The following is a 13846-nucleotide window of genomic DNA, read 5'->3' as shown; positions in this document are numbered from 1 at the left end:
ACCTTACGTATCCTTTTTTTTTTTTTCAAATGTCAGATGCTTCTCTCTCCTTAAGCTCTCTCGTCTACGTCTCTCTCCTCAAGCTCTCTCTCTCTCTCTTCAAGCTTTCTCTCTCTTCGACCTCTCTCACTCCTCAAGCTCTCTCTCTCATCATTTCTCTCTCTTCGATCTCTCTCACTCCTCAAGCTCTCTCTCTCATCAAGCTTTCTCTCTCTTCGACCTCTCTCTCATCACCTCTCTCTCATCAAGCTTTCTCTCTCTTCGACCTCTCTCTCTCCTCAAGCTCTCTCTCATTAGTTTTCTCTCATCGGTTCTCTTCAAGTGTTCTCTCTCATCAAGGTCTCACTCTTTGCCTCTCAACATCTCTCACTTCTCTCTCTTTTCAAGTGTTCTCTCATATCAAACTGTCGATTGTAATGAAAGGAAAAAAATTAAACGGTAAAATTAGTTGACACGTGGAGTGTGTTTTGACTTATACATGAGGTGTGTTTAGGCTGATGCGAATACTTTTTCATATGATAAATAGTAAAGTTATTTTATTTATATATTTATTATTATTATTATGTGAAGGCTCCTTCCAATATTAGCTAAAAATTTTGAGGTCCCAAAATTACAGAGCCGAGCGAAGTTGTGTTTGGAAACTTTGATTAGACAAGGTTGTTATGCTGTCCAAATCAGATCTCTCCACGTCATCATCTGGACCCCACTACGGCCACCCCTCTTCTGATCTCAACCCTTCATTATTCTTCTCCGGCCGCAAGCACACACCCCCCATCTCTCTCTCTCTCTCTCTCTCTCTCCCGTCTCTTCTCTCTTTCGCTTTCGCGCTCGGTATTGGCATCAGGAGCCAAGAAGAACAGCTACTTGTAATTGGTAACGCTTCCACTTGCTGTTTATCTATCAATATTTCTGTTTTAAAATGATAGATCGCTTGCATTTCTATCCTCTTCATGATTTCTAATCAATTGATTCGTGAAATTTCTCCTGTCTGTACTTGGATCGTTGCTCTTATGCTCGTAGTTATTGTTTTCGTCTTTTTTCTTGTTCTTTTCTTTTTTTGGTTTGAAGCTTAGTATATCGTTGAATAAAGAGTAGCTCCTTCGAATCTCTGAGTTGTTTTTGCCATTTAAGCTTGATTTAGAAAGAGAACTTCTGGGGCTGTAATGTGGACCTTTGAGGATCACGAAATATTGTGAACGTAAATAAAGGATCGAATTGAACAAGAATGACAATAAGTAGAAGCAACCGAGTAGCTAGTGATTTCTGCTCTTTAGGTCCTTCTCCTCCTCGAGCATGGAGGTGAGGGACAACATTGACAAAGCCCATACAGAAACCCTTATCACTAAACGATTCAAGCAGATAGGTAGATATCATCAAACTATATGTGAAATTGTACAGAATTGTACAGAAAAGTAAAAGAAAAACAGATCAATGAAGAGATGTATTTTAGATTGAAAAAATTCTCATTCATTTCAATTATTATCTCTGTACAAAATGACTCTATTTATACACTTGAAATTGATCAATAATACTAATCAACTATTGACATCTGGCATAACTAATTTAACTGTCAAGCCTTTTGTTTGGCTACTTGAGACTTTAACTCTAATTCATCTATTAGATTATGGATATCCCAACACCCCCCCTCAAGATGAGAATGAATATTTATCATTCCCATCTTGTTAATAAGATGATGAAAGTTGAGACACCCGAGAGGTTTGGTTATTATATCTGCCAATTGATACTTGGAAGGACTATGGATGATTTTTATCAAACCCTCTTGCAATTTCTCTCTAACTAGATGACAATCTAGCTGTATATGTTTTGTTCTTTCATGATGTACTGGGTTGGAAGCAATTTCTGAAGCAGGTTTGCTATCTGTGTATAGCAATGCAGCTTGAGAATGCTTTACCTTCAAATCAGCCAACAAATAAAACAACCATTGAAGCTCACAGGTTGTAGTGGCTAAAGCTCTATATTCAGTTTCTGCCGAGGACCTACTTACAGTAGGTTGCTTCTTTGATTTTCAAGATACAAGAGAATCTCCAATAAAAACTGTAAAACCAGTAACACTTCTTCTAGTGTCAATACATCCACCCCAATCACTATTGGAATATGCCTTTAAATGCAAATTAGATGAAGCCTTTAGGAATAAGCCTTGACCTGGTGTTGCCTTAATGTATCGAAGGACTCTCTCTGCAGCTTGTAAGTGCATAGTTGAGGATTAGACATAAACTGACTGAGAGCTTGTACTGCATATGCTAAGTCTGGTCTTGTGATTGTTAGATAAAGAAGTCTGCCAATGAGTCTCCTATAGGATGCAGGATCAGATAATAAAGGACTTGGATCATCAGTAGTGAGTTTCAGATTTGATTCCATAGGGAAGCCAACTGGTTTAGAGCCAGAGAAACCATTGTCTTCCAACACATCTAGAGCATACTTCCGTTGGCATAAAGCAATACCTTTGGCTGATCTTGCTATTTCAATGCCTAAAAAATATTTTAGCTCACCCAAATCTTTTATAGTAAAAGATTCATGAAGAGACCTTTTCACAGTAGCTATTTCTTCAAGATTATTGGAAGCTATTATAACATCATCAACATATATTAATAAAGCCATAAAACTTGTTGATGTTTGTCTGATAAAAAGGCTTGAATCTGACTTTGCTTGACTGAAACCAAAATTTAGTAAAGATGAAGACAGCTTTGAGAACCACTGTCTTGAAGCTTGTTTCAGACCATATAAACTCTTTTTGAGTTTACAAACCCAAGGGTCATTTGGAGTTGAAAATCCTGGTGGCAATTGCATATAAACCTCCTCATTTAAGTCTCCATGCAAGAAGACCTTATTTAAATCAAGCTGATGTAAATGCCATTGTTTAACTGCTGCAATAGCAAGAAGAACTCTTGTCATCTTTGCAACAGGAGAATATGTATCAAAAAAATCAAGCCCCTCTTGTTGAGTATAGTCCTTGGCTACTAGTCTAGGTTTGTACCTTTCAACACTTCCATCTGCCTTAAATTTCACTCGATATACCCACTTACAACCTATAGCAGTTTTGTTTGGAGGCAAAATTGCAAGATCCCAAGTTTTATTATGTTCAAGAGCTTTAATTTCATCAGTCATGGCAGTTTGCCAATGAGGAATTGAGCTGGCTTGTTTGTAAGTTTTGGGTTCAAAAGTGGATGAAATAGCAGTAGTGAAAGCTTTGTGTTTAGATGACAATCTGGAATCAGATAAGAAGGAGAATATAGAATGAGGCTTACCAGATAAAGAACAGCTTGAAGGTGCTTGAGTTGCTGAAGAAATCTTAGTCATATTACCACAATAGTAATTTTGCAAGTATTTAGGTAAATGCTTAGTTCTTTCAGACCTTCTAAGACTATTAGTATCATTGTTTACAGCAATTGGATTTTCAGGAATTGAAGATTCCTGAACAGAAGTTGTAGAAGGTGAATTTGTAGGAACAGAAGTTATAGAAACTGTCTTGTCTGGAATGCAGGAGATTGGTTCATATATTTGGGGAAAATCTGGAAAAACAAAAGGTGTATGAATTTTATCTGGAATAGAGGGAAATGTAGATTCATGAAAAACTACATTTCGAGATACAAAAGTTTTGAGAGTGGCTAAGTCAAGTACTTTGTACCCTTTTATGTTTGGTGGATAACCAAGAAAAAGACATTTTGTGGCCCTTGGCTGAAATTTGTCTCGGTTGCTTGTGATTGTACTAGCAAAACATAAACAACCAAAGACTTTGAAATAGTTGTAGTTTGGTGGCTTTTGAAATAAAAGATGCAATGTAATTCTCACCAGTGAATATCTCGGAAACCAGAAGTACACCAGGATTATCAGACGGATGCAAGTAGTAGCAGCTGGATGAATCATCAGAAAGATTCTGTACAGAGGCATTTGATGAAGGAGTGTGTGCCATAGAAGCGTTTTCCTCAAGATTATCAGACATTGTAAAGCAAGAAAGATCAAGAAAGCAGTGGAAAAGTGTTTATTCTCGATGATACCATGTGAAATGTACAGAATTGTACAGAAAAGTAAAAGAAAAATAGATCAATGAAGAGATGTATTCTAGATTGAAAAAATTCTCATTCATTTCAATTATTATCTCTGTACAAAATGACTCTATTTATACACTTGAAATTGATCAATAATACTAATCAACTATTGACATCTGGCATAACTAATTTAACTGTCAAGCCTTCTGTTTGGCTATTTGAGACTTTAACTCTAATTCATCTATTAGATTCTGGATATCCCAACACTATATCCGGACAAAATACTGAGCCGGACCCAACTCACATTGACAAAGCCCTCCCTCCCAAGCCTTTCCCTCCGGTTCTTCTTCTTTTTTTTTTTTTTTTGATAAGTAAGAAAACTATATTACTCAAAGAATAGGCCTAGCCCAATATGTACAATAGGGAGCCCTGGCTAAGAGGGCGCAAGAGAGACAAGAAAATCATGAAGGGCCATGCCATTGAAATCAACAGAAATGGCCAAATACAAAGTGCTATAAAATGATGCTAACAGTTCCTCTAACGATCTCTCCTTATCTTCAAACATCCGCGCATTACCTTCCTACCACAAGCACCGCATAATACACATTGGAATCATCTTCCAAATCCTTTTAATCTGATGCATAGCTCCAATGTTTGGCCAGCTGGCCAGCGCTGCCACCACATTCTGTGGCATAACCCAAGCCAACTCTACTCTACTAAGTACCTCATGCCATAAAGCCCTTGCAATCTCACAATGCAATAGAAGATGATCTACCGACTCACCCCCACTCCTACACATACAACACCAATCTACTATGATAACCCTCCGCTTCCTCAAATTGTCAGTAGTGAGTATTTTGCCCAAAGATTTCGTCCACACGAAGAAAGCAGCTTTGGGGGGCGCCTTGTGCCTCCAAAGCCTTTTCCATGGAAACTGAGTGTTGGGCTCTTGGGTAAGAGCTTTATAAAATGAATGAATCGAGAATGCACCTTTCCCAGCGAGTAACCACCACAAACCATCTTCTTATTGATTGCTTGGCTTCACGGAATACAAAAGGCTGTAAAAATCAAAACTGTCCATCTCCCAATCCTATGCTGCCCTATTAAAGCTAATATTCCAGTAAATTTGCCCACCCAACATCTCCATAACCTCCGCCACTGAAGCCTCTTTGACACTGGCAATTTGGAATAGTGGAGGAAAACGATCTTGTAGAGCATTATCGCCACACCATATATATTTCCAGAATTTAATCCTGGAGCCGTCACCCAACTGAATACATGTGTGTTGAAGAAAACCCCCCAACCTCTTCTAATGTGTTTCCACAAGCTCACTCCATAAGATCCTCTAACTTCTTTAGTGCTCCAACCCCCCCCCCCCCCCCATGAGTCACCATATTTGCACCCAATCACCTCTCTCCACAAGGCACCCAGTTCTTTACTATACCTCCACAACCATTTGCCGAGTAATGCCCGATTGAAGGTCCTCACATTTCTAATACCCAAGCCACCGTTGGATATAGGGCGACATACTGTTTCCCACTTAACCAAGTGAAATTTGAACTCCTCTCCCAAACCTCCCCACAAAAAAATCACGTTGGAGTTTCTCAATTCTGTACGCCATATTTGCAGGTATAGGAAATAGTGAAAGGAAATAGGTTGATAAGTTTGAAAGTGTACTCTTTATCAGTGTGAGCCTACCACCTTTCAACAAATACACTCTCTTCCAACTTGCTAATCTCTTCTCTATCTTCTCAATCACTGACTCCCATAAAGAGGGTGTTCGTGCTCTTCCCTTCGGTCCTTCATAACAATAAAGACAAGAAAATCAAATGAACTGGAAAAATATAAATTGGAACATATACGATTTCTTTTTGGGGCTCCGCCTTTGCTCTCTCTCTCTGAGCTCCCATTGGCCATTAACAGAGCTCTGTTCTTCGATTTGATTCCAGGTTCGTATGTCCATTTGATCTTTGCCGATGTTGTTTGGGATTTTAATTTTCCTGTTATTAGTCTCGATTTTGTGGTTGTGCTTGTCGGTGTCTTGGATACTTTAAAGTGTCTTTCTTTTTTCTTTTCTTAATATCTTTGTTGCCTTAAGATTTTGGCTTCTCTTACTTGATCGTGATTCTTTTTTGTATCTTTTTTAAAAGCCATATCCGTCTTGTCTCTTCTTCCTTTTGTTTGTTGAGGCATTTAGTTATGAAAGGTGCTATGTACTGGAAAAGTTCTAATGTGGGTAGCTACTTTCAGAGTTGTTAACAGTGGACATGCTTCTCTAAAGGGAAAAAAAAAAAAAAAAAAAAAAAAAAAAAAATGAGAAAAAATATCAAGTTCCTCATATAAGGACAAGAAAGAAAAAATTAAAAGCCAAGCAGCCCTCACATTATATTCTTTATATGTTGACTGTCCAAATCTTGGTTAATCTCCTGGATTAACTGATTCATAATTCTGCTTCTATGGCGCAGAAGATACCATATTTTTATACTGTATTTGTCGTCATATTTTCATTTGCTATTCAGGACTGTGCCATTTTTGGTCATGTATAGCTCTTGTAATTTTTCTAATTTCTTTTCATTTGGAGTAACTATCTCATGTTTGACATCACGTGCTAAGGCTGGGATATTCCATCCTTTTGTTTTGATGACCTCTATTTTAGTTACAATTATGTCCACTTCAACCTGAAAATAGAAAATAAAAAACTTTGTTTTAGAAAGGGTGCTTTCCCTCCTTCAGAATTAAGATTTTATGTTTTATTTCATTGTAACTTACCAATCTAAGTAATAACTAAATAAATCTTCTAAAATGTGAATGTGAACAACTGGTTTTCTGTTGCAGCTATTTGGTTGCGTGGTGTAAGGTCATTATGTCAGGTGTGGAGGATATCAAAGAGCAAGAACGGGTGGATGGACATGTCCCTGAGGAGTCTGAGAAATCCACAGTCTCGCGTCAAGAGGAGGTCACTTCTGTTTTTCTGGATTTCTTTACACACTTGATCTACCAACAAACTTGTATTGCATTTGGAAAGTTTCTAACGTACAATTGCAGCAATTTCTCAAATCTTGTGGTTTACTGAGTTTATGATTTCTCTTGTATATGTTCCGTGTACTTGGGCTATGCTATTATCATCAATAAAAAATTATTTACCGATAAAAAATTATTTCTGTAGGAGGTAATAAAGAAGAAGTATGGGGGAATAATTCCCAAGAAACCACCTCTCATTTCTAAGGTGATCTCTGGTTCTGAAATTGTTCATTGCTCATCTGTTGGGGTTTGGAAGATATATCTATTTGAGTTGGTTTCCATCAAAATTATTTTGTTTGGCTTTTATGTCAGGACCATGAACGTGCTTTCTTTGATTCTGCTGATTGGGCTCTAGGAAAGGTACTTTGTATAATTATCTGATCATTTTGCTTGTCCTTGACTGTATTGGGAAACAGATTTTAGTTATTCAACTAATATCTTTTATACTTTGGATAACAGCAAGGCGTTGAGAAGCCCAAGGGACCACTTGAAGCCCTTCGGCCCAAATTGCAGGTTTTTTTTTTTTTTTTTTTACTTGTAGAAGAAATTTGTTTTGGAATTAGGAGAGAGGGGGGGGGGGGGGGGGGGTTTATCAAACTAAACTGGTCTCATTGGTTTAGAGAATAGCCAAACCAAAATAAACTGATCCATTGAAGCAACCAGTTGGCCCAATTGCACTAGTCCACATGTAGTTGGTTTGGGTTGTCATTTGGGTCAATACTATTCAGTCCATTTGTATCTTCCATTGCTGGTGACAATTTCAGTATTTGATTTTTCATTTTGGAGCATTTAGTCAAAAAACTACAAAAATTGCATAGGATATTAGGTAATTGCCTAAAGAAAGTAAAACAAATGTCCTTGTTTTACATAGATGACATTCAATATCTTTTAAATACAATAAACACATCTCGCATTACTTCATTTTTGTTGGTTTGTGAAAAATCCCAAACCGAAACAAATGAACCCCTCCTTTTTGAATTTTTAATACCAATGCAACCCATGAACCCAAACCCAACCCATGGTTGTTGTTTGGGCTCGGGTCCCTAGTTTCGCCCGGTCCATTTCATCCTTGTCATGACTCTTGAATGATTAATGCTAAAGTTTGGAACTGAATTCTAGTATTCTGCCGCAATCTTGTACCCTGGTTAAAAGAAATGACAACATCCTTTATTTTTTATAAGTAAACGATTATATTGATATAAATAGGCATAGCCCAAGTACACAAGATGATATACAAAAAGTCACACCTAGTTAAAGAGAAGTAATAGAAACAAGAAAATCATGGAAATTGAGGCCACGACAATCTACAGTTGTGGCCCAAAGAAAAAGAGTGCTAACAAAAAATAATCTAAGTTCTTCTAGTGAGCGCTCATTGTCTTCAAATGTCTGGGCATTTCGCTCCTTCCATAGGCACCACATGATACAAATCGGAACCATTTTCCACACCGTTGAGATTTGTGGGAAACCTTGTAGATTTATCCAGCTGGCCATGAGCTCTATCACTGTGGTAGGCATAACCCAAGCTAACTCCGCAGTCTCTACTCTATTAAACACTTCATTCCATAACATTCCAGCCACCTCACAATGCAACAATAAGTGATCCACATTTTCATCATCTTTCCTACACATACAACACCAATCTACTATGATCACCTTACGTCTCCGTAGATTATCTATTGTCAAGATCTTACCGAATGCTACTGTCCATACAAAAAATGCCGTTTTGGGAGGTGCCTTGTTTCTCCAAATCTTTCTCCAAGGGAATTGCGTATTCTGTGGTTGTGTAAGCATCTTATAGAAAGAATGGACCGAGAATTTACCTTTACCTGTGGGTATCCACCACATCTTATCTGCTCCTTGGGTTCTCTGCCTCATGGTGTATAGAAGAGCAAAAAACTCCTCAAAACTGCCAACTTTCCAAACGTGGGCGGCTCTAGTGAAATTCACGTTCCATTGGACTAGTTCCTCCAATGACTCCATGCAACTATCCACCAAGGCATCTTTCTCACTTGCAATCCTAGAAATTGATGGGAATAAATTCTTTAGGGCTTGATCTCCACACCATAGGTCAGTCCAAAATCTTATTCTAGATCCATCGACCAACACCAATCTAGTATGCAGTTTAAAGGTCCCCCACCCTCTTCGAATGTGTTTCCAAATGCCAACTCCATAAGCCCTATGGACCTCCCTAGTGCACCACCTCCCCGACATGCTTCCATATTTGCAATCAATCACCGACTTCCATAGGGCTTCTGGTTCTATATTGTATCTCCACAACCATTTCCCAAACAAGGCTTGATTGAAAATCCTCAAGTTTCTAATACCCAACCCACTCGAAGAGATTGGAGAACATACCTTATCTCACTTGACTAGATGATACTTAAATTCTTCTCCTATCCCACTCCAAAGAAATTCACGATACATCTTCTCAATACGGTTTGCCACACTTACTAGAATAAGGAATACAGATAAAAAATATGTTGGTAGATTAGAAAGAGTACTTTTGATAAGGGTGATCCTACCACCTTTCGAGAGATATGATTTCTTCCAACCTGCCAATCTGCGTTCAATCTTCTCCACCACTGTATCCCAAATCGATGTAGATCTTGCAACTACCCCCAAAGGAAGACCAAGGTAATTCATTGGAAAAGAGGAAACCTTACAGCCAAGGATACTAGCCAGTTTCCGGATGTTAAGAACATTATCTACTGGCACCAATTCTGATATATCAAAGTTCACTTTTAACTCGGAAACCACTTCAAAACAAAGTGATAATGCCCTCAGTGTTCGAATTTGGTTTTGTTCTGCCTCTCAAAAAATCAGTGTATCATTTGCAAACAATAAGTGAGATAGGTTAATGGTGCCCCTAATAGGATTACCCACTGAGAATCCCTCGATAAAGCCACTATTCACCAAGGCTAGAATCATTTTACTAAGTGCCTCCATGACAAGAACAAATAGGAGTGGGGACAAAGGATATCCTTGTCTTAGACCTCGAGAGCTATTAAAGAAACCATGAGGGCAGCCGTTCACCAATACGGAAAACCTCACTGTTGAAATACACCATCTAATCCGCAAGCACCATTTCTCCCCAAAACCGCACCTCCCAAGCACATAGAGTAAGAACTCCCAGTTCACATGATCATACGCCTTCTCCATATCTAACTTGCAAAGGATTCCCAGCTGGCCAGATTTTAGCCTACTGTCTAGGCATTCATTAGCAATGAGAATTGAATCCAGAATTTGCCTATCTTTAACAAAAGCATTTTGGAGTTTTGTAATGATTCTCCCCAAAACCTCTCCCAAGCGATTAGCAAGCACCTTAGAAATAATTTTATAAATCCCATTCACAATGCTAATGGGCCGGTAATCCTTCACCTCCGAGTCCCCAATCTTCTTAGGAATGAGTGCAAGAAATGTGCAAGAAATGACAACATCTTTTGGCTCAAGTGGTAAAGGCCTTGGGCTTGGAGGTATGCTCCCCCCAGATCTAAGGTTCAAATCCTTTGGGTGCAAACAATCTCTAGGGGCCATCGAACTAGGGGATTTTTCTCTTGAATTACTCGAGGTGCACTTGCGGGAAATTCCTTGCCGAGAGCCTGTGCGCCTCCGGGATTAGTCGAGACGCTGTTCCTGGACACCCAGTGCCAATAAAAAAAAAAAGGGTGTTTGTGACCCATGCATACACTCGTGCAAGCTTGTATTTGAGGACAAGGTGCAGTAAGCATTCAAGAAAAGTTGAATCAGTTTTTTTTCCTGAGCAGAAAGGTCTGATTAGATGATACCAATCAATGCAAGGTGGTAGGTCAAATGATTTGTTGAGGCTACTGACAGCATTCCTCTGTAATGCTTTTTTTTTTTTGGTAAGTGATTCCTCTGTAATGCTATTAGAATATGGATCGGACTAAATAGAGATCGTTAGAGACATCTACCTTATCACATCCATTTATAAAAGCTAACTTCTAAAATGAGTAAAACATTTATCTGTTTGAAATTTGAATGCTCTTCATGACATATTATTATTGCATCTTTATATGATGTAGCCCACACAACAGCAAACAAGATACCGGAAGTCTCCTTATGCTCCGTCAGATGGTGAAGGTATGCCCAACTATTAACAATGATTGCTGAAAGTCCTTTGTTTTTAAGAACTCTTTCTTACTATATTGACCCTTATTCTCCTTTGTAGATGGAGGAAGCGCTCTATCCGAGGATGGGTCAGCCAATGTATGAGGCTGCTGGTGGTCTTTAATCTTTTGAGGACCGCTGATTGTTAGCCTGATGCCTACATAGGCGATGAGTACTTTTATGTTGTTCTCCAGAATAAAGTTGGTGATAATGTTTTGTTGCAAGTCTAGAGGAACAAACAACAACGATGATGCAGTTGAGATTTATGGACCCTTAGTGTCGGCTGTTCCATGTGTTTTTCTTACGTGGGACATGTTGCTTGGGCACCTAAATGCTATAGGGCTCCTTTTAATATATTTATTTCTTTATTTCTTGCTATTACGTGCTTACGAAGTATTGGGTGTTTATCATTTTTCAAAATTCAAAGCAGATGATGTTTCAGATTCTATGGATCCGAATACATTCAGACAAATAATTCCTATAAACACGAAGAAGCCGTTCATATCATCAACATGAATTGAATTCTTCCCAGCTAATTTTGTTTTTAATAATGTTCCAAGTCAACATGTACATCTCTTTTAAAACAAAGACACGACAATTTACCGGTGGCTTTTACATCATCAGATTATTTTATAATTTTTTAATCCAACAGCTGTGAAATATGGAGATCATGGCTAAGCGGTAAGCAACCACATGTGCAATTTGTCCGTAAACGTAACTCCAAAGTCAGCAATTACGTTTTTCAAACATTTCCCCAGTTTGATGTTGCCTATTTAATTCTGTTTGGACATTTTTTTTATCGATCATTCCAATCCCATTTCTTCAGGGGCTCTGCTCATATTGCACTAGAGTTGGCAATTTGGTCAATAAAACTAAAAAATATTGTCTCTATAGTTCTTTTATCGATCATTCCAATCATATTTTATTATGCAGACAACATTGAAGTTTTTGTTGACCATCATCACATAATTACCATTTACCAGCTTATCATCTGCCATATATTTGACCTGGCCAGCCATGAAGAAGCACATCTGCAAACCCAGAAAAAGGTCTGAAAGTATTCTTCTTCCCCTGCACTGCATTGCATTCTTCAAGAGAGGAAACCCTACTCAGAAATCTTTCTCGGTTTTCTTTAACCATTGTTCTGCAGATTTACTTGTAAGATATATAATAGCAACAACATGGCTTCTTTCCTACCTTCTTTCCATGTTTCAATAAAACCACCTCTCAGGAACTATACCCGTCAAGCTGTGCATATAAGAGCTCAGAGCTTTAGTAATGAAGGTAACAACTTTCATACTGCTATCCATTTCATTTCCAGACACTACCAAAATGAGATGCTTCCATAAGATTCCTACTGAAGTATCGTTATGTTTATCCTTGGTGAAGTATTGATATTTCTTTTTATCTATGTCAGGGAAATCGAGTAATATCGTCGATGCAAACTTGAATGTTCTTAGAGACAAAGTAGAGATGGTAAAGACGAAGGAGAGACTTGAGAGGTGTTGCAAATGTGAAAATGGATGGATTTACGTCCCTGGGTATGATTATGAACTCAAAAGAGACAGAGAGATGTCACAGTTCTTTGAGCTTGTAGGCTTAATTTGTTGGACTCTTGGTTTCACCTGTCTTAGTGGTATTTTCTGTCTTTGCCTTGTTTCCTTCTTTGTTCATTTGGTTCAATAAGTTGGAATGAATCTCTCTCTCTCTCTCTCTCTCTCTCTCTCTCTCTCTCTCTCTCTCTGTGCATACCAACATTTATCATCCTTATAATTATATAGTCATGAATGAGAACTGGTTTCTACAGATTTCCGATACTATTGATCCCAGAAATGCAGAAACTTCCATGAACACTACTTGTATATAAGATATTATCTTAAGAAAAAGCCTATTTACAATCGGCCAGGGAAACCGTCGTGACACTGCATCCCACATGCCCAGATTAAAGTACATTTATCGTCTTTTTGCCCATTCCTCCAATTCCTCACAAAACTGCTGAGAAAATGATGGATTCTTATCACTTTCTCATAGAGAACTTTCTATGAACTTTGTGAAAGTGAATTTCTTTTTGATTGTTTTAGGGGAAAAAAAAGTCATCTTGAAAGATGGAAAAAAATAACCTCATCGCACCCATATTCATTGATTCGGTGGGTATTTTCTGTTCTTTCTTATGCGCGGTGATTGAAAGCAATGAAGTTACCTGAGCTCATGGAGGTCGTACCTGTGAAGAACAATGAATCAAAGAACTTCAAAACTCTGTTCTTATTCTATTCTAGCCATCTACCTCTTTATTTTACATTTATTTTTTGCATGTCTTGTTTGGTTGCCAAGAAAGTGGAAGAAAACTATTTTGGAATTGGCATTTTATCCTTTTGTTTTCAACTCTGCTACGTTCAACGGGCGGTGGGAAACCGCGGGGTAATCTACTGATGTGTTAGCCAATATATTAAAAAAAACAAAAAAGGCAACACGCGAAAAATAAGAGAAAAAACGTTTGAGCCTCCAAGCTTGAAGAAAACTCTTTCCTGGTTAAAGAAAATGAAAGTTTTTTATTACTCCAGTAAAAAAAATAGAAATGCTAGGGAGAACCGCCCCTGCGTCCCCGCTGTGAAACCGGCTGACATCAGCAGATAATATTAAAAAAAAAAAGGAAACACTACACGGAAAAAGTGAAAATCAAGACAAAAAAC

At 38.2% G+C, this 13846-nt stretch overlaps 2 protein-coding genes across 2 annotated transcripts; both read left to right on the top strand.

Annotated features, from left to right (window-relative positions):
• Positions 1–597: 597 nt before the first annotated feature.
• LOC121252350 lies at positions 598–11530 on the top strand. Its single transcript, XM_041151958.1, has 7 exons — positions 598–873; positions 6843–6963; positions 7174–7233; positions 7341–7388; positions 7488–7541; positions 11072–11129; positions 11218–11530. The coding sequence occupies exons 2-7, from the start codon at positions 6871–6873 to the stop codon at positions 11259–11261; spliced, it is 357 nt and encodes a 118-aa protein (XP_041007892.1). The 5' UTR covers positions 598–873; positions 6843–6870; the 3' UTR covers positions 11262–11530.
• Positions 11531–12098: 568 nt separating this feature from the next.
• Positions 12099–12981, top strand: LOC121252341. Its single transcript, XM_041151950.1, has 3 exons — positions 12099–12205; positions 12307–12440; positions 12574–12981. Exons 1-3 carry the CDS (start codon positions 12174–12176, stop codon positions 12840–12842), a joined length of 435 nt encoding a protein of 144 aa, XP_041007884.1. The 5' UTR covers positions 12099–12173; the 3' UTR covers positions 12843–12981.
• Positions 12982–13846: the final 865 nt, after the last annotated feature.

Source organism: Juglans microcarpa x Juglans regia, chromosome 2S, assembly GCF_004785595.1.
Source record: "Juglans microcarpa x Juglans regia isolate MS1-56 chromosome 2S, Jm3101_v1.0, whole genome shotgun sequence".
In the NCBI taxonomy this organism is placed as follows: Eukaryota; Viridiplantae; Streptophyta; class Magnoliopsida; order Fagales; family Juglandaceae; genus Juglans; species Juglans microcarpa x Juglans regia.
The sequence above is the reverse complement of the archived record's forward strand: the minus strand, read 5'-3'. Positions and strand labels throughout refer to the sequence as shown.

Excerpts from the sequence above, each read along its gene's own strand:
- LOC121252350 (XM_041151958.1), top strand. The coding sequence starts at position 6,871 with ATGTCAGGTGTGGAGGATATCAAAGAGCAAGAACGGGTGGATGGACAT. Across the intron at positions 7,234-7,340 it reads AACCACCTCTCATTTCTAAG|GACCATGAACGTGCTTTCTT; the intron begins GTGATCTCTGGT and ends CTTTTATGTCAG. Across the intron at positions 11,130-11,217 it reads TGCTCCGTCAGATGGTGAAG|ATGGAGGAAGCGCTCTATCC; the intron begins GTATGCCCAACT and ends TCTCCTTTGTAG.
- LOC121252341 (XM_041151950.1), top strand. The coding sequence starts at position 12,174 with ATGAAGAAGCACATCTGCAAACCCAGAAAAAG. Across the intron at positions 12,206-12,306 it reads ATCTGCAAACCCAGAAAAAG|ATTTACTTGTAAGATATATA; the intron begins GTCTGAAAGTAT and ends ATTGTTCTGCAG. Across the intron at positions 12,441-12,573 it reads TCAGAGCTTTAGTAATGAAG|GGAAATCGAGTAATATCGTC; the intron begins GTAACAACTTTC and ends TATCTATGTCAG.